Genomic DNA, 21,040 nt, shown 5'->3' on the forward strand with positions numbered 1-21,040 from the left:
CAGCCTCAGCAACTCATTGAGATCTTCCACAAATTAGGAAGACCCTGAGTCAAAATAAAAAGGATGGAGGATGTGTCTCAGTGGTTAAGTGACCCTGGGTTCAATTCCCAGTATCAGAAAAAATATTTATATATTTATTTTGAAGTTTTTATAAATCTGGCATTATTCAAAATAGATGCTAGTTTGGGGTTTCAGACACCCAAATTTTAAGAATAAACATAAAATAGTTTTTATTTGTCTAGCTTCCGATGTACAAAATACACCTTGTGCCTACTCCCACCACCATAAAGTGGAATAATTTTATCAAGGGAAGTGCAACATGCCACATGCAATCAGATATTTGACCTACCATATTAATAACACTTTTTATTAATTTTTCATCCGACTTTCCAGGACAACTTTCTTTTATCTTTATAACTGGGACTTCCATTATTTTAATAGTCTGTGGAAAAGAGACTTCAGTATAAGATTAAGGAAGCTATAAACTACTTATGCACTGATGGAAGAAAAATTGCTCTTTTAGAAATTAACCATAAATCAAAGCCCCATACCTTTAAGGCTTTTATAAGTTCTTCTTGTTTTCCAGCTTCTTGAACCATTACCACTCTTGTTTCAATTTGAGGCATTTCTTCTGTTAAAATTTTAATCAGGTATTAACATTACAATCAGCAATTCCTAATCCTTCTTTGGCTATATCTGGGATATGTTCTACTTTTGAGGAGACCATAACATTCTCTAAAATTAAAATGACTTATTTACTAATTTAGTAGAAAAATATTTGGCCTTTATATCTCTTTAGAAAAAGAAAAAATTGCCAGGCCCAGGGGCACATGTCTATAATCCAAGCTACTCAGGAGGCTGAGACAGGAAGATCAAAAGTTCAAGGCCAGGGATGGGTGCAGTGGTGCACACCTGTAATCCCAGCTACTCAGGAGGCTAAGGCAGGAGGATCACAAGTTCAAGGCTAGCCTTAGCAACTTAGCAAGACTCAAAATTTAAAAAATAATTTAAAAAAATATTTTTAAGGGTTGGGGATATAGTGCTACAGTGAAATACCCCTCAGTTTAATCACCAGTACCAAAAAAAAAAAAAAAAAAAAAAAAAAAAGTTCAAGGCTAGCCTGGGCAACCTAGTGAGACCCTTTCTCAAAATTAAAAATAAAAAGGAATGGCCAGATGCAGTGGTGCACGACTATACAACTATAATCCCAGCAACTCAGGAGCCTGAAACAATAGGATCATAAACTCCAGGCTAGCCTCAGCAATTTAGCAAGACCCTAGCAATATAGTGAAACCTTGTCTCAAAATTTAAAATATAAAAAGGACTGGGGATATAGCTCAGTGGGTTCAATCCCCAGTACCAAAACAAATAAATAAAAAGGGCTGGAGATATGGCACAGAAGAGCACCTGCCTCACATGTCTGAGGCCCTGGGGTTCAATGCCCAGTACTGAAAAAAAGAAGAGAGAGAGAGAAAAATGTATCATAGCAAGGGATACAAAGATATCTGCATTCCTCTTCACTACTATCTTTTATAGCCCTCCCCTTCAACAGAATAAAAACAGAATCAACATTAAGTTGCCTCTTTTTTAAACTTAGGAAGCATTAATCTAAATGATAAGCAAGAAATCTAGTGTGATGGAGTTCTGTCATATTCATGGTTCAATAACTGTGCTCTGACACAACAGTTGTTATTACAGTTATAAGAAAATCACTAATGAGTTTAGCATTAAAACAGTTATTCAGTATTTTAAAGCAGATAATAGATTTACCTTCAACACATGAAGTAGATCTAACAAATAAGTATTCCTTGGAACTTTCAGTAACTTTAGAATCCAAAATGGAAGAGTCTGCCAAGCTAGTCCTCTCAGTAGTAGATGTTAATATACTAAGGTCAGCCATTGTTTTAACTATTGACTGAAAAAATAAAATTTTAATAAAAACATGAAACAAACATGATCATAGGCAAAAACAAACATCAGAGGTTTACTTTTACACCTACAATGTATAAAAAGTATTACTATCCATTTTTCTTAATACTTACAGAAAGGCACTTACTTTACTGATCCTGTTTCCACTTCTATAAAATAAAGATACTAATACCTGACTCAAAGGAATACAGTAAAAAATTTAAAATGTATCAAAAGCACAGAACATTACCCCACATAATGAACACACAAAAGGTAGTCATAAATATTATTCTACCTCAATCTCTGCCCTCATGCACTCAACCAACCCATTTCACTTCCTATACTCATTTATAAAACTATCACAACACTCACTACCATCAATAATCCCAGCAGAAAATGTGGGATCCATCTTTACTTTTCTCTACCTCATTCTGGCTCCTCCCAAATTCCTGTCAATCTCACCTCAAGTATCTTTGGGTCCTGGCCTCCCTTTATGACCATACCACAGTGGTCACTTGGTCTAATACAACAACTTCAAATGACTATATCAATTTTTCAGAAATCATTCTCCACATGGTCTTCGGGGGTATATCACTTTCTTGTTCAACAACTTTCATAAGCACTCCTCCCTATATAACCAAGTCCAAATTCACCATCAAGTTTACAATTCAGTTCCAGCCTACCTATTCAGACTCATCACCTCTAAATGAAATTTCTCAGCATTTTTCAAACCCAAATCACAACATACTTCACAACTATTTACAGTAAACAGTGCTTAACTCTTCACGTAGAGTGGCTTCCAACTGTCAACTACCACTTGACTCACCCTTTATGTATCTCTCAGAACCTCTCATGTATAATTAGATTGCTTCCTTATCAGTACTTTCATATTACTTTTCAAACATCTTTAAGATTTAACAAGACAATTCTGCATAGATTAGTGTCAATATAACTCTGGACTATGAAAAAAAAAAAAAAAAGACTTTCATTTTTCTTTCTTTCTTACTTCCAGGATGAAAGACTTGAAAAGTTGGGCAAATGAGGAATAAAGAAAAAGTCTGACATGTTTTCATCAGTTCAAACTACGGGTTTTGTATAAGTTGATTTTCTTGAAGTTAATTTCTAAAATATTAAACGAAGATAAAGAGGAAGTCCCACCTTTATCTGGAGACACATCTGATCTACTTCACTCTTCCCTACTTCTTTAAATTAATATACGAATACCTTGCTCCACATGCTTAGCAAAGAAATTATTTAAACCGTATGTTTTGGGAAAATGGTAAAGTACCATTGACATCAAGTGTGGATGGAATACTAGGTAGTGTGAAATGTGCTTACTAATAACAAAAGTGGTGTAGCACAGTTGTGAGATCATATACTTCAATGTCACACAACTCAGCTTCCTGTACCAGCTCTGCAGGTTAAGAATCAGTTTTCATTTGGGTCAAGCAGAGTTGGTAATGTAACTCCAATCCAGTTGTGCTAAAAAAGTGAATAAATGATACCTTAAAATGAGTGAGAAATAATTATTAACCCTCAGTGGTAGAGCATTTGCTGAGCATGAACAAGGTCCTGGGTTTGATTCCAATAAATAAATAAATAAATAAGTACAATAGGATCAGTGCTCCTAAATCTATAAAGCTTATTTCTCACCTGTGAACAGTCTGGAGGAGCTTCTAACTAAATATACTACAGTCCATGGATTCTTTTAAGCAAATACTTACATTAGGTTTCCTTTTACTCAAGTTTCTTTTTTGTTTGCTGGTTGATTGGTTTTTTTTGTTTTTTGTTTTGTTTTGTTTTGCAATCACCTTGCAGAGTGAATGGTCAAAATACAATACTGGATATGATGGTGATGTTATCAATAAAACTGTGATTAACAACATTTAAAGCTTCATATGCAGCACTGTCCTAAACCTTTTACTTGTTCTTATTTAAATTTGCGGCAATCCTAAGAGAAAGATATTATCCCCATTTTATGAATACAGAAAGTAGTAAAACTGCGATTCAAAGGCCAAGCTGATTCCGGAAGCTGTGCTTTTAACCACTAAACCATACACATCTGTGGCCAGGAAGGGGGAATGTTGACCATACTTTTTCATGTAGAAACTAAAAATTAAACTTCCTGCAAAGACGAAGCCAAGAATCCTAGATGAAACCACTAAGTTCTCTGAGATAAGCCCCCAAAGGCTGCAGCGGTCGGCCCCGGAGCTGCAGAGTGCGCGGCTAGCCAAAATCCCTTCCCAACTCCCTCTCTTCACCACATTCTTCCGGAAAAGAAATGCAACCGGGAGAATGGTGAACGAGCAATCTCGGGGACCAGGCTGCACACTGCTTCACGACCGGCTGTGGGTGGGGGAGGAGAAGTTCCCAGAGTCGGGAAGCCTGAGTCAGGGTGCTCCGGAATTCGCGGTGACCGGGGCGGGGATGCTAACCGCAAGCAAAGAGTCCACGGCCCCGCGGACGCGGGTCACTCTCACCTTCCTCACCCACACCACAGAGTCCTCACCACTCAAACAAAAGTCCAGTGTGATCCACCTCTTCAAGCGCTGACTCCTCTCACCAACTCCGGCATTCCCTACCGATGGCTGCCACTTCCAATTCAAAAACCGAGCCTCTCTCTCTAAGAGCCATGCCGATTGGCGCGTGATGTCAACCTGCTCCTCATAGGCTGGAGCCTCCAGAGGAGCGGTGATTGGTCGCTGTTCAATGCCCGCCTCCCTGCAGGAGCCCATTGATTGGTTGTACGTGCGTTTCAAATAAGCCAAACGGCTTGGGCGTCGGGACGTCAGGAATTTGTAAAGAAGTGCCCGGATGTGGCCAGGAGGTGGCGGTGGTGGTTTCTTGTGTACTGTGGGAGTAGCAGGTGTTTCTGTGACTACCGCCTGTTTACTCAGTAAACATCCCGTTTCCTGAGGAACAGTTAGGAGAATTCTCCCCACCATCACCGCCAACATTAAAAAAAAAAAAAAAAAGCGACATCAAATCCTTTTAAAGTATCAGATTTTTAAAACATGAACTTGCTTTGAAACAAATTAAAAATATGCATGAGATTCTAGAATCCCCAGGAGTAAATTTCTCCCTCCCCCACCGTGAGAATGTTACTTTGACTTCTAGCCAAGAGTTTTATCAAGTTTTTCCTGTGATTTCTATTGCTGTTATGAAAACAGTTTTTATATTTTCTAATTATAATTCTATATGACACAACCTGCCAAGAAGAATACAAGAAGGTCGAGGTGGCACAAGCCTGTAATCCCTGCTACTGAAGCAGTAGGCTCCTAATTCAGGCCAGTGTGCGCAATTTAAGGAGACCCATACAAAAAAAAAAAAAAATATATATATATATATATATATATATATATATATATATATATATATATATTTCTACTGATGATTTAAATAAAGAAAGGGGAACTCATTGCTAGAATCCTAAATCCCAGTTTAAAAACTTGTACTTTGGGACAGAAAAAAAAAAAGAATATCTCAAACAGGTTGTAGGAATTTTCACTATTTTCTAAATTGGTTAGGCGACCTTAGAGTATCTGAAAAGTTTAAAATGCAATCCACAAAATGAGCGAAGCAGTCTAAGCAGTCAGTCCTTATTTATTGATTTTCCTGCTTATCAATATTTATAGTCAGCCCTTCATTATAATGCTGTAATAACCGTTAGAGCGGAAGAAAAGAAAAACAGTAATTGAAATTTCCCTTTGGAATGTAACTGCATACTTTAAACTTGGGTGTGTCCAGCATTCCAAAAGTTCTCCTCACTAGAAATATATTAAGCTACTGTGGAAATCAGTCTACTTCCTTTGTGCATTGCTCCCTGTTAAGCAGGTTTTCCACCCAAATCTAATAATTGACCAAGGGTGGTTTCACTGCACAAATTTTTATGCTAACCTAACAAAAGCTGTATTTCATTCCTTTCAAGAAATATTTGGCTGTTTGACTAGCAGGTAGGCAAAAGATCTTCACTCTCTCTGGTCTTTGTTTACTGGGCAAATATTTATTAATTGCAATACATTCGTTGTGCTTGCTGAGGATACAGAGATGAATGAGGCATAGATACCTACCTCTCAGGCCCCAACAAGCTGGTGAGGGATATTAGCAGGTAAACATGATTACAATGTCAGGGAAAGAAGACAGAAAACCTAATACTGATAGTTTACTAAGCACTTTATTTAATCCTTGAAGCAACCCCTGACAAGTCATCATTAGCCCATATTGACACAGTCCGGTACCCCCATGAAAAACATCTGAGGGAAATGTTTGAGTAATTTAAACAAGGTCACCTAGTAAATGCTATCTCCTGCTTTAGATAAGTGTAAACGAAGCCTGCATAGATCTGTATTCCGGCTCCTCAGCAACTGGGGAGGTTGAGGCAGGAAGACTGAAAGTTCAAAACCATGTTTAGCAACTTAGCAAGACCCTCAACAATGTAGCAAGACCCTCAACAATGTAGCAAGACTTCGTTTTAAAAAATAAAAAAGGCTGGGAATGTAGCTCTGGGTATAGGACCCCTAGTTTCAATCCCCAATACCAAAATATAAAAATCTGTCTTCAGGCTCAATTAAAGCAATGAACAGGAAGTTACTTGAGATAATTGTGTGTTTAAAATGGTTATTTGCCACCGAATTGCACTTAGTAGTCAAGTAAAACAAATCCCTAATTTTTGCCGTTTTAAAAGGCCAGCGCCACAAAGACAAAAGTGACACATTGCTCTTTGAGACAGCTCCTCTCTTAGTTGATCAGACTGACCTCAAACTGGTGATCCTCAGACTTCAGGTTCTTTTGCTGGGATACATTCCTCTTAATGTATGGCTGGGGATGTAGCTCAGTGGTAAAGAACCCCTGTGTTCAGTCCCCAGTCTCCAATGAACAAAACCAAAAACCTTGAAGCAAGAAAGTTATGTAGGCTTGGTTACTTTTTAATAATAGCAATCTAACAATAGATTTTCACTTGAAATAGAACAATGAAAGAGAAGAAAGACTAGTGAAAATAATATTAAATTGAAACAGAAATGAAGTGGCAGTTTGAACAAAGATGGAAGAGATGGTTTGGAAAGATAAAGAATACAAAAAATTAGTAGGACTTTGTATTCATCTTTCTGAATGAGTGGAAAATAGCAATATCATTAAAGAAATAGAATAATTGCTTATATCCAGAAGACTTTAATTCCCTGTCCTCCTTCCCTCCCCAATGATTATTTTCATCCTCAGTTATATCATTATCCTTACTGATCAACCAACCAACCAACCAGATTCATATAGTTCCTTGAATTCTTTGCATCTCACACCCTCAACACCCGTTTTCATGGTCATGACTTAAGTGATTTACACTTAAAAAGCCTTTAGCTCTGAAATTTTAGCTTCAAACATACCAGTTCAATCAGAACATTCTTCCCCACTTCTTGTTTTTCTGTTTGTTTTGGGTATTAGGGATGGAACTCAAGGGCACTTTACCACTGAACTATATCCCCAGCCCTTTTTATTTTTTATTTTGAGACAGGGTCTTCCCCCCCACCTCCCAGAAACTTTTGTGTTCTGATTCTTTTTTTTTTTCCCCCATCCCCACCGCCCCACCCACCCTTCACTCCCCTCTGCTTAATCCAAAAGTCCTTCATGCTTTCCTACCACCCCCCACTATGACTCAGCATCAGCTTAGAGAAAACATTCAGGCTTTGGTTTGGGGGGACTGGCTTATTTCACTTAGCATGTTCCATCCATCCTCTAGTTTCATCCATTTACCTGCAAATGCCATAAAGTCATTCTTCTTTAAGGCTGAGTAATATTCCATTGTATATATGTACCACATTTTCTTTATCCATTTATCTGTAGAAGGGCACTTAGGTTAGTTCCACAATCTAGCTATTGTGAATTGAGCTGCTATAAACATTGATGTGGCTGCATCATTGTAGTATGCTGATTTAAAGTCCTTTGGGTATAAATCGAAGAGCGGGTCAAATGTGGTTCCATTCCAACTTTTCTTAGGAATCTCCATACTGCTTTCCAAAGAGGTTGCACCAATCTTGAGGCAGGATCTTATTAAATTGATAAATCTAATCTCAAATTTTCAATCTCCTGCCTTAGCCTCCTGAGTACCTGAAATTTCAGAGGTGTGCCACCACGCCCAGTGGGTGCACCCCACCTCTTAATCCCTTTTATTCAAAACCAAGAATTTTAGCCTTCAATTCTGCCAGATCATCACATCATTCCCTCTCTTCTTAACCCTTGGTCACTTCCTTCAACTGAAAGTTCTGAAAGACCACCAGTTTGAATGGTTTACTTTTCTTCCTGCCTCTGATTTTTTTCCTCCTCAGTTTCTTTGGCTTAAATATTATTATTCCCCAAATTATTGTTCTCAGGTAACACTCCCTAGATGAACTCAATCATTCCCAGGAATTTAAATTATATACTACCGGTTCCAGATCTCTCTTTCTTGCCAAATGCTATTGAAACATAAAGCCAGGAGTTTAAAAAAGGACTCTATTCCTATGATGTCACCACAATCATGTCAACTTCTGCCTGTATGTCCTTTTTTTTTTTTTATTGAGACAGAGTCTCACTAAATTACTGACCCTGGCCTGGGAATTTGCATTTTTCCTCCCTAGTCACTGAGATTATGGGCGTGCACCATGGCTCCTGGCTAAACTTGACATATTCTAAAGGTAATTCCTCATTTTCTCCTAACCCTTCACCCTTATCTGTGGTCTTTCTCTTTTAATTGGTTGAATCCCTATTCACTCCAATTCTGCAGTTGGATCTCTCAAAGTCATCTTTGATTCATCCTGTTCCTTTTCTTCTTTCTATCTCTATACCACCACCCACCCCAACATCATTCTCCCAGTTTTACCTAAAAATGTTCTGGAATCTGAATCTTCCCTCATCAGAGCACTGCCTGCGTTTAGGTCTTCATTATCTCTCATCCCAACTCTAGTCAATCTTCTGCAACCAGTCTCTCCCTCTCCACTCCAGTCATTATTCTTTCAGAAAGGTAAAAGGATCATCTTTAAAAAAATTACCATGACTATGTCTCTTCCTACTTAAAAACAAAATCAAAAAAATATGTACTTTTACGGCTCATAAAATAAAGTCCAAATTCCTAAAGCGAGTGCAGAAGATCCTTCCCAAATTTTCTGTCACCCTCTTTGCTACCATATATACAGTTATACTAGAATTCTCATTAGTCCCCAAAATATGCCAGGCTTTCATAAATCTCTATGTTTACTTATTCTTCCCCATAGCTCTGCCTCCATTTTTCTACATGAAAATTCCTATTGATCATTCAAGATCCCACTCGGACCTCAAGAAACCTTTGACACCCGTGGAGGGTTAAATGTTCCTTTAGCTGCATGTGAACACAATACTGTTTAGACCTCTGTATGACTCTTGTCACTTTATATTGTAAATATTGGTTAACATGACTGTCTCCTCTATTAAAATATGAGGTACTCAAGGATAGAGAGCAATAATGTATTCCTTTCATCTTTGTGCCTTAGTATTTAGCATATGTGCACTTGATAAATATTTATGGGGGAAAAAGGGAAAAACAGAAAATATTTCACTATTTGGATTTATGTCTGTATCTTATTTCCTATGACAAAGTCTAGATGCCTGAGTCTAAATCTTTTTTTTTAATTAGTGAATTAGCAGTCACAAATACTACTTGTTACTGTTGCTTTATCAATTGTTCTGTCTTAAATCCAAAAAGTTACATATTACCTGCTTACATTACATTTATGACACCCATACCAGCTGTTTAGAAGTGGCAAAGGGGATCAGAGTCACAGTCTAAGAATTTTATGATATCAAAATACATTAATGTGTTTATATCAGGTTTGAGATGTAGCACTAAGTTTAAACCCCAAGACTGAAAACAAACAAGCAAGCTCATATTTACTTAGTTTTCTGGGACCTCTCATCTTAATGCCTTATTTCTACTTACTAACTTGATTGTAAAGCTTATCATTTTGTGTCTAAATTGGAATGAATTAGCTCCAAACTAAATGTTAAAGTATACTTTTTTAACCTTATCATTCTTAATAAATATGTAATAACTGTTTCCCTGTGATCAGGGGTAATATTCAAGGAATGTGGCTTAAAATAATATAAGCTAATGTTTCTGCCTTAAACCCCCAAAACATAACTGTAGAACCATGATTTCTTCCAAGTTGTTTCTGCAGAATGACTTATATGAATTGCCTGGCAGTTGCTAACACAGTTTACTTCTCTCATGGTGCATGAACTAAGGAGTTACCCACTTCCTAACCCTCTCACTGGTCTCTTTCTCTTGCATCAATCCATCCACCCCCTGAATCTGCAGCTATGAGATTCAGAAATGTTGGCTCATATGCTATCATTCCTAGTTGGCCTCTTCCTCCTTTGGCCACCATTGCTTTGTGGAGGTCCCGTACTGTAGGGTTTCAGAACTCTACTCTAGACAAAGCCTCCCCTTGTCTGCTTGAGAAGCTCGCTAGCTTTCCCTGGTTCTGGACCTGGTTTTTCCATTTCCTAGCCATCAGACCTAGCAAGTTATTTAACCTCTGTGCCTCAATTTGTCTTCTGCAAAATAAGGCATTGTTTTGAAGATAGAAAGAGTCACCATATGTAATTAAAACCTGTTTGAGCACCTATTAAACATTCAACAAATCTTAGCTGCTAATATAACAACCACTTCTACTACTGAGGCTATGGCTGTTACTACTTTTGCTATCCCAGCTAAGGCCCTCTAATAATTACCTGATGGGACTGCCCTGCCTTCTCACTCCGGACCCTAGGAGCCGTGGCACCTGTGCTGCTGTTTCCTTTGCACCCCCGCCCCCTACAAACTCTCCCTGCCACACCAAGTCTGTGCCAGCCAGGACCTCTATCAAGTTCTTCTCCCACAAGAGGAAGAACAGTCCCTTCCGTGGTCTACACCAAATTTAATCTCCCTCTTCTCTTCTAAGAGTAATCTTACTATGCCTGAACTGTCTCCTCTTGTCTGGAGAATGTGAACTTCTTGTTGTTGCCCTTGGCAAGGTCCCTGTCACTTCCCATAGCAAATCCCAGCCAAGATTCCTTAGACGAAATGTTAGTCTCTTCCTCCACAGTCCCTTCACTGGGAATATATTTCTTGATTTAATGTTTAGAACTATTAACAGTGCCACATATATGTATGCATGTGTGTGTATATATGAGTTTAATCACAATAACAAGTACCTTGAAAGAATGAAGCATTACAGAATTCTTAGGTGTTATCCACATAACTCCTAAGATGCTAAATGAACACACAATACTAAATCAATTGAAATGAGTAGAAGTACTTAGAATACTAAAGTATATATTTTCCCCAAGCAATAAAATAATTTTTGATGCGGAAGATAGAACTATTGAGATTCTTGCTTTGGAAGGTCAGTTTCCCCATTTCCACCTCCAAATTGGGTGACACTCTGAACCATCCTACCAGGCTTTTGTTTTTTTGTGGGAGGGACTTACTGAGGATCAAACCCAGAGGCACTTTATCACTGAGCTTACCCCAGTTCTTTTTATTTTTTTATTTTGAGACAGGATCTCACTAAGTTGCTGCAGCTATTGACGACCTTCTTCTGTCTCAGTCTTCGAGTTAATGGGATTACAAATGTGTACCGCCATGCCACCATGCCTGGCTCATCCTGCATTTTTTCTGGCTCCTGTGATGGGCTGACAGATCTGACTCCATGAGAATGTTACAGGCCAGACTCTAAGGGAAATGACTAAACAGACTTTTTTGCTCTGAGACTCCATGTTATGTAGGAACAAAACTTCTCCCATGGGAACACCCCGCCTCTGTGCCCATCATCAGTTACTTGGTGTGACATGTTTAATAATATACAATGACAACTCTTACCTAGGTAAGGGTCATTTTGACCCACTTCCCCCTCTGTTGCTCTGTCGATGATCTCATGATGTTAATGTGTAATTTCGAATCATAGCAACAGACACTTATGATTAATGTGATTTTTGGTATAAGAACACCTACAACCCTGTGGTCAGGGCTGTTCTCCTGATGGCCATTTTTTGGAGCATTGTGTGAGACAGTCTGTCAGCGGCTTACTAAAGACTCTCAAATTTGGACTTCTCAGTAGTGACCGGTCTGTTCTTTTTTTTTTTTTTTTTTTTTTTTTAAATATTTTTTCCTTGTTGTCGATGGACCTTTATTTAATTAATTTATTTATATGCGGTGCTGAGAATCGAACCCAGGGCCTCACACATGCTAGGCAAGCGCTCTACCCCTGAGCCACAACCCCAGCCCCCGGTCTGTTCTTAAGTTGCGCCCCATAACAGCTCCTATTTTACACATTTCTCTTCCAGTTCTTTCCTTCTTCCCCTTTATTTATATTTCCTTTTTATCCTTCCCTTTGCTTCCCATCCTTTCTTTTTTTCTTTTCTTTCCTTTTTCTTTTGAAATTTATACTCCTCCAGGCAAGAGAAAATGGGGAGTTTAGGAAAGTTTACTTTTGGTGCTGAGAGCTTTTTCCCACCCCATATCCACCCTCATCCACAAACATACAGTGTCCCTGCAGTCACTCTTCAGATCAGATTGAACAAGTTTTCTCAGCCCTTCAAAAATTCGTCCTAATCTAATGAGAGCTAATATATTTTTAAAATTATTACATTTCTTGACAAGATGATCTGGGTGCCATTTGTTGTGATGGGTTTTTTGTATTTTTTTTTCCCCCTAGTGGTGCTGGGATTGAACTCAGGGCCTTGTGCTTGTGAGGCAAGCACTCTACCAACTGAGCTATCTCCCCAACCCGGGTTTGGCTTTTCATGATCTAAAGCAATGACAAAATACATTATGATTTCTAGATTTAATTTCAAATGTGAAGCGTATGCCATCGAGCAGTAACATTTTTATAGTAAATTTATATCTTTCATCATACATAGAATTGTGTTTTACCATAACCGAATGTTAACATTGTAATGTCACTAAGTCAAATGTAATTGTTTTTCCCCTTTTTATGCTGACAACTTCCCCTCAAAGTACTTATAAAGTACATAGTTTTAAATAATGCCACACTAGTTTTAATTACAAATTACAGATTCAGTCCCTCCAAGAATTTACTGATTAACAGATTTATTTCAAAAGTCTTAATGACTAAGCCATGGAATTTCTGTCCTTTTTTTTTTCGAATTAACATTTTCCAATTAAAATGTCATATTTCCAAGTCAGTTATAATATAGCATCTTCTAACCTGTCACCCATTCCTGTAAAACAAGCTTTAGAAATTATAATCACTGTGAGCTAGAAGAAGCTATTTTGCACAGCTCAATAGTCAGTAATTAGTATATGAATCTTTTCTTTATGCACATGAATCATTAGGCCATAAATCACTTAACACAGATTTGCAAGACTACAAATTTTGCACTTTAAAACTTCACTTGGAAAAACAGAATTAGCTTTCCTTGATGGAGCAAGAGGTTTCCAAATATGAGGAAAACATTATTTCAAGTTATGTAATTTGATTAGCAAAATTTTAAAAGTGGAAAGAAAATCTCAGCTCATTAGTCTCGTTCTTTATTTCACAGATGAATTTTGTCAAGGCCTGCAACATCGAAGTCACAGAATTTCAGGTAACTAATTAGTGACAAGATTAAAAGTTAGATTTCCTTTATTTATTTATTTATTTATTACTGGGGATCGAACACAGAGGCACTCTACCACTGAGCTACATCCCCAGACCTTTTTATTTTTTAAGGCAAGCTCTCACTAAGTTGCTGAACTTGTGTTTCTCTTGCCTCAGCTTCATGAGTTCTCAGATTATAGGAGTGCACCAACACATCCAGCCATTAATGTCTTATTTTTTTTTTCTTCCAATCCCATGGTGCTAGGGATTTGAACCCCGGCCTTCCCACTTGCAAAGCCAGTGTCCTATGGGATGGGCTATATCATCAGCACAATGTCTTATTTTTTATTAAACATATTTTGTTTTACATTATACATACATGCCTCGAATCCCATCAATTTGAAAGACTAAGGCTGGAGGATTAAAAGTTTGAGGTCAGCCTCAGCATCTTAGAAAGGCCCTAAGCAACTTAGTAAGATCCTGTCTCAAAACAAAAAATCATAAAAAGGGCTGGGAAATGAGGCTGAGTGACAAAACATCCCTGAGTACAGACTAGAGTAATAAATAGATAAATAACCAATATATTTATTCATAACACAAACACGTTTTACCTTTAAAACAATTAAGTTGCTTTCAGTTCTATAAGAGCCTTGTTGGTCTTGTACTCTAATAATACATTCTCAAAATTTGTCACAAGAATATCGTTGTAATTGATCTCCATGAATCCACACTGCCTTCATCAACTCCATTTTTTTAATTTAATTCATTTTTTAGCCTGCATTCAGAGTAATATAATGGAAATCCGAAGTAATTATGTCATGTGCTTTTGAAAACCTTTCCATCCCTACTAGACTTACATATTCTGACCTCTACCTGGTTCTCAGCTTTAGTGCATACCAACCATACTCATTTTCCTTCTCTTGACTTTTTTATTTGTTTTGCAGTGTTGGGGATCTAAACCAAGGCCTCATCCATGCCAGGCAAGGTGCTCTACGACTGAACCATATCCCCAGCCCACTTCTTTCTTTTGAGGACTAACTACACTGGACTTCCTTCTCAGGGGTTTTGCACCTGCTCTTCACCCATCCCTCTCATCCTCATTCCTTTAACCCACAACAGGCACTTGTAGTCACTTAGTGCTTGCTCACTTACAACTTCTTATTTACGTATTTATTTTTTAGTTGTAGATGGACACAATATCTTTTTTTATTAATTTATTTTTATGTGGTGCTAAGGATTGAACGCAGTGCCTCACACATGCTTAGCAAGCACTCTACCACTAAGCCACAATCCCAGCCCCTTACTTACAACTTCTTGAAAGTTTCTTTATGATTATACTATTAGAACTCCTACTGGCTAACTATCAGAATTCACAACTCCTAGCATGAATATCTCTTTTGTGGTATTCACTGTAATTATTGGATTAATGTTTGTCTCTTCCACAATCTATACTAGTCAAGAGCAGGAAAGATGTCTGTGTTCATTTATCCATAGTACCTAAAACATAAAAAGCACTTGAATATTTGAAATAACAAGGGAATGAGTTAACAAATGAACTTTTTTTTGTTATAAATTAGTGGTGCTTTGTCCAACGATATCAAAAAAATTTCTATTATTTGTATTTTTATCTAATCCATGATTTATGACAATTTTTCCTGTTGTTTCTTACTAGGGATAATGGATTAAGTGGTTTATTTCCAAAATTAATAAATTTATATCAGGGATGAAACAATTTACATATTTAATTGGTATTTCAGTAAATTACCCAGGAATTGAATGATTTTGAACCATGGCCATCTCAGTTGTGAGTAGAAGAGAAGTAAAACTAAATGCTACCAAACTGATTCAGTTAACTTCCCAGAGTTTACAAAGCTAGGAAATATATGGACCAAAAAATTCAGTCTTTTAACATATTCCTTCATGTATTATATGACTCCTAAAAGTTGTCTTTTCCATACTATCAACTGACTTGCAAATATCTCAGGTATCCCAAAGTGATATTGTGTTAGTTGAACTTTGACAGTAATTCCATCTTTGTATAATATTTGCCATAATAATTTGAATAGGTTGATTATATTTAGCAATGTCATTGTTGCAGTTCAAATGAATGGAAAAACAGAATTTCTAATGTAGTTAAAATAAAAATGGATCTCACATTATAAAAATATGGTTAATATTGCTGGGTGTGGTGGTGCATAATATAATCCTAGCTTTTTAGATCACTGAGGCGGTAGGATCATAAGTTCAAGTCCAGTCAATGTAATTCAGGGAGACCTTGGCTCAAAATAAAAAATAAAAAAATTGGTAGTTACATTCCAGAGTGCCCCCAGTCTCAATCTCTAGTACTACTAAAAGAAAGAGGAAAAAAAAAAAAAAAAAAAAAAAAAAACAGGCCAGACATGATGGCATACACCTATAACAAAGCAAGTAGGAGACTGAGACAGGAGGATCAAAAGTTTGAGGCCAACCTCAACAACTTAGACTCTCAGCAACTTAGCAAGTCTCTGTCTCATATTGAAAAATAAAAAGGACTGGGGATATATTCAGTGGTAAAGTACCCCTGGATTTAATCTCAGTACAAAAAAAGGGAAAATTGTACTCAATTATGTGCCTTTTGGACATAAGCAGGTCAGCTACGGGTTTTGGAGTATATCCTAGATATTATGGGAATTCATTTTTCTGTGAGTCTAACTAAAACTGCTCTAAAATATGAAGCCTATTTTTAAAAAAAATAGTTAACACCAATTTATGATGAAAAATTCTCACCAAACTAAGAATAGAACTTTCTCAATCTGAAAAATGTCTTCTATGAATAACCTAATGCTAAGATCTCATTTAATAGTGAAATGTTTAATGAACAAGTCAATAAATGCCAGTTTCACCACTTCTGTTCAGCATTGTACTGAAGGTCCTATTCATGTCAATAAAGCACAAAAAGTAAATAAAAGGCCTAAAAATCAGAAAGAAAAAAGTTAGACTGCCTTAATTTGTGAATGATATAACTATGTCATAGGAAATCTTAAATTATCTGTTAAACCACACTTAGAAATAATAATTGGGGTTAATAAATTGCAGGACACAAAATGAACATGTAAAAATCAATTATATTTTTAAATATAGCAGTGATCAATTGGAAAATGAAATTAGAAAACAAGTTCATTTACAAATGCATCAAGAAATGTAAAGTAACCAGGCACAGTGGCACAGGCCTGTAATCCCAATAACTCGGAGGTTGAGATAAGAAGAGCCCAAGTTCAAGGCCAGCCTTAGCAACTTAGACAGCAACACTGTCTCAAAAGTAAAAATTATAAAAGGGCTGGGGACATAGCTCAGTGGTAGAGTGTCCCTGAGTTCAACCTCCAGTAATAAGAGGAAAGAAGAAAGAAAGAAAGAAAGAAAGAAAGAAAGAAAGAAAGAAAGAAAGAAAGAAAGAAAGAAAGAAAGAAAGAAAGCTGAAGAATTAACTTGACAAAAAATGTGCTTGACTCTGCTACAAACTAGAAAACATCAGTAAGAGAAATTAAAGATGTTTTAAAATATTGAAGGGACACACCATATTCAAGCATCATAAAACTCAGTGTTGTTTAAATACCAAATTTCCACAAACAGAATAAATGTAATTTCAGTCAAGACCTCATTAGAACTTTTGTAGAAATTGGCAAGATGATAGTAAACTTTGTTGAAAAGCACAAGACCTAGAATAGCCAATGTATAGTAATCTTGAAATAGAACATAAAGAATTTCTACATACTTTCAAGACTAAAATAGAAATAAAATAATCAAGATAATATGTTACTAGCATAAAAATCAACAAATGCATAAAGAAAACAGAAGAGAGAGTCCAGGAATAGATTCCCAGTTATACAACTTTCTGACTTCCTACAAAGGCACATAAGCAATCCGATGAGGAAGGAGAGTCTTTTCAACAGTGTTATGGGAAAAGCCACATATCCATGAAGAATTAATTTCTACCCAGTCAAGCAAGGGACATATGACTATATATTCTATAGGCTGAGGCAGGAGAATCTTAACTTAGGGAGACCCTCAGCAACTTAGTGATCCTTGTCACAAAATAAAAAATAAAAAGGGTTAAGGATATAGCTCAATGGTAGAGCTATATTGGGTTCAATGGTAAGGATATAGCTTAATGGTAGAGCTATATTGGGTTCAATCCCCAATATTGTAATAAAAATTAAAAACCAATGAAAGCTAAAATAACGAATCTTTGTTTGAAAGAAAAATAGAAAAATATCTTTATGATTTGGGTCTGAGTGAAGGTTTCTTCTTAGACAAGTGACAGAAAGCAATAACTAGCAAAGAAAAAAATGATAAGTTAGATTTTATCAGAATTTAAAACAACAAAACCATTAAGAAAATGAATTTGGCATTTAAAAAAAAGAAAGAAAAGAAAATGAATTAGGCAGTTCATAGACTGTCAGAAAGTAATTACAAAATGTATATTGGGAAAAGAACTGGTACTCAGTAAATACACACACACACACACTCATACACATATGCACATACATATATACATTTCTCCAACATATACACAGGAGACCTATCTACATGAAATAAATCATATAAAATGATATTGATACCTGTATCTATATCTTATCCATCTACATCAGCTATACATCAATTAAAAAATGTTTAGCGGTGATCCAAGATGGTAGACTTCAGGGTGGCTGCATCTCCAGTCACTCCAGAACCCAGGATTCAAGAAGGGGAGGCATTGAGAGACTTGGACTAAAATAGAGCCTCGGGGTGAGTCTCCCCGACCTGGTGAAGCAGTGAAGTGCTGCCCAGGTGGCAGGCCCGGATTCAGGTGGCTTATTAGAGTAAGGCAGAGCAGCTAGAGTCCTCCCTAGGTGGCCCTGCGCACTCCAGCAGTGGGCTCCTCCCACAAGGCCAGATTCTCCAGCATCTCGGAGCAGGCCCCCCAGTGAGAGCCTTCCTGCACAGAACCAAGCTTCAAGTCCCTGAACCAGGGTGGCGAGTTCCTGCCCACAGGTTGCTTCAGGGACCAGGACAGGGCAGCCAGGGACTTCCCCAAGCAGCCCGCAGCCCAGACCCCTCCGGCGGAAAGCAACTTTCCAGGCTAGCTTCTCGGAGCAGACCGCCCAGTGAGAGCCTTTCCACACAGAGCCAGCTCCAAGCCCTGGAACCAGTAGAGGACTCGGGCCAGGTTTTCTTGGAAGCACTACATTATCAAGTTACTCCAAGATTTCAGGCTACTGAAAGCAGGAAGGTGATACACTGGAAATCTACAGGGACAATATAAGCCAATAGAAGAATTCTGCAATAGCACAAAGTCCCACTGACATCTGACCAATATGAGAAAACAAGGGAAGAAAATGTCCCAAACAAACCTAGATACTATATCAATAAAACCCAATGACAGCACAGCAGAAAAAATGTCAGAAAGGGAGTTCAGAATGTACATAACTAAAACAATCAGGGAAGCAAACGAGGAGATGAAAGAGCAAATGCAGGCATTAAATGATCGCACCAATCAACAGTTAAAGGAGCAAATACGGGAAGCAAGGGATCATTTCAATAAAGAGTTAGAGATATTGAAGAAAAACCAAACCGAAATCCTTGAAATGAAGGAAACAATAAACCAAGTTAAAAACTCCATAGAAAGCATAACCAATAGGATAGAACACCTGGAAGACAGAACCTCAGACATTGAAGACAAAATATTTAATCTAGAAAACAAAGTTGACCAAACAGAAAAGATGGTAAGAAATCATGAACAGAATCTACAAGAATTATGGTATATCATGAAAAGGTCAAATTTAAGAATTATTGGGATTGAGGAAGGCTTAGAGAAACAAACCAAAGGGATGAACAATCTATTCAATGAAATAATATCAGAAAATTTCCCAAATCTGAAGAATGAAATGGAAAACCAAGTACAAGAGGCTTATAGGACTCCAAATGTAAAAAATTACAACAGACCCAGACCAAGGCACATTATTATGAAAATTTTAAAGGCCGCGAGAGAAAAGAACCAAATTACCTTCAGGGGGAAACCAATAAGAATATCAGCAGGTTTTTCAATCCAGACCCTAAAAGCTAGAAGGGCCTGGAACAACATTTACCAAGCCCTGAAAGAAAATGGATGCCAACCAAGAATTTTATACCCAGCAAAACACACTTTCTGATTTGACGATGAAATAAGATCCTTCCATGATAAACAAAAGCTAAAGGAATTTACAAAAAGAAAGCCAGCATTACAGAACATTCTCAGCAAAATATTCCATGAGGAAGAGATGAAAAACAATGATGCAAATCAGCAACGGGAGGAACTAGCCTAAAGGAATAGCCAAATAAAGGGGAAACCAAATCATGTCCAAAAAAAAAAAAAAAAAAAAATGAGTCAAATGACTGGGAATACAAATCATATCACAATAATAACCCTGAATGTTAATGGCCTGAACTCATCAATCAAAAGACATAGACTGGCAGAATGGATTAAAAAGAAAAATCCAACAATTTGCTGCCTGCAAGAGACTCATCTCATAGAAAGAGATACCCATAGGCTAAAGGTGAAAGGATGGGAAAAAAACATACCATGCACACGGACATAGCAAAAAAGCTGGAGTATCCATCCTCATTTCAGATAATGTGGACTTCAAGCTAAAACTAGTCAGAAGGGATAAAGAAGGACATTACATACTGCTTAAGGGAAGCATAAATCAGCAAGACATAACAATCATAAACATCTATGCCCCAAACTTGGCTCATCCATGTACGTCAAACAAATCCTTCTCAATTCCAGAAATCAAATAGACCACAACACAATAATACTAGTCGATTTTAACACACCTCTCTCACCGCAGGATAGATCATCCAAACAAAAATTGAATAAAGAAACCATAGATCTCAATAACACAATCAACAATTTAGACTTAACCGACTTAAATAGAATATACCATCCAACAAAGAATGAATACACTTTCTTCTCAGCAGCACATGGATTCTTCTCTAAAATAGACCATGTCTTATGCCACAAAGCTACTGTTAGCAAATACAAGAAGACAGAGATACTACCTTGTACTCTCTCAGATCATAATGGATTGAAATTAGAAATAAATGACAGAATAAAAAACAGAAACTTCTCCAATACCTGGAGATTAAATAATACACTATTATATGATGAATGGATAACAGAAGACATCAGGAGGGAAATAAAAAAAAATTTTAGAAGTAAACGAGAACAAAGACACATCATATCAAAATCTCTGGGACACTATGAAAGCAGTACTTAGAGGAAGATTTATTTCATGGGGTGCATTCAACAAAAGAAGTAGAAATCAACAAATAAACGACTTAACACTACAGCTCAAAGCCCTAGAAAAAGAAGAGCAGACCAACACCAAAAGTAATAGAAGACAGGAAATAGTTAAAATCAGGGCCGAAATCAACAAAATTGAAACAAAAGAAACAATCAGAAAAATTAACAAAAAAAATAGTTGGTTCTTTTTGAAAAAATAAACAAAATTGATAAACCCTTAGCCACACTAACAAAGAGAAAGAGGGAG

At 37.1% G+C, this 21,040-nt stretch overlaps 1 protein-coding gene and 1 long non-coding RNA gene across 2 annotated transcripts in view; one reads left to right on the plus strand and one right to left on the minus strand.

Moving 5' to 3' along the window:
* ECT2 (epithelial cell transforming 2) overlaps nucleotides 1–4,562 on the minus strand; it is a 75,308-nt gene extending 70,746 nt beyond the window's left edge. Inside the window, exons 1-4 of the mRNA XM_079155128.1 lie at nucleotides 4,389–4,562; nucleotides 1,771–1,915; nucleotides 552–631; nucleotides 350–442 (exon numbers count right to left, since the gene is read on the minus strand). Of these exons, the coding sequence (XP_079011254.1) occupies nucleotides 350–442; nucleotides 552–631; nucleotides 1,771–1,900 (303 nt within the window). The 5' untranslated portion in view covers nucleotides 1,901–1,915; nucleotides 4,389–4,562. The remainder of the gene's footprint in view (nucleotides 1–349; nucleotides 443–551; nucleotides 632–1,770; nucleotides 1,916–4,388) is intronic.
* LOC306670514 overlaps nucleotides 1–21,040 on the plus strand; it is a 1,027,288-nt gene that overhangs the window by 784,434 nt on the left and 221,814 nt on the right. The window lies entirely within an intron of this gene.

Source organism: Sciurus vulgaris (assembly GCF_902686455.1).
Source record: "Sciurus vulgaris genome assembly, chromosome: 10".
NCBI lineage: Eukaryota > Metazoa > Chordata > Mammalia > Rodentia > Sciuridae > Sciurus > Sciurus vulgaris.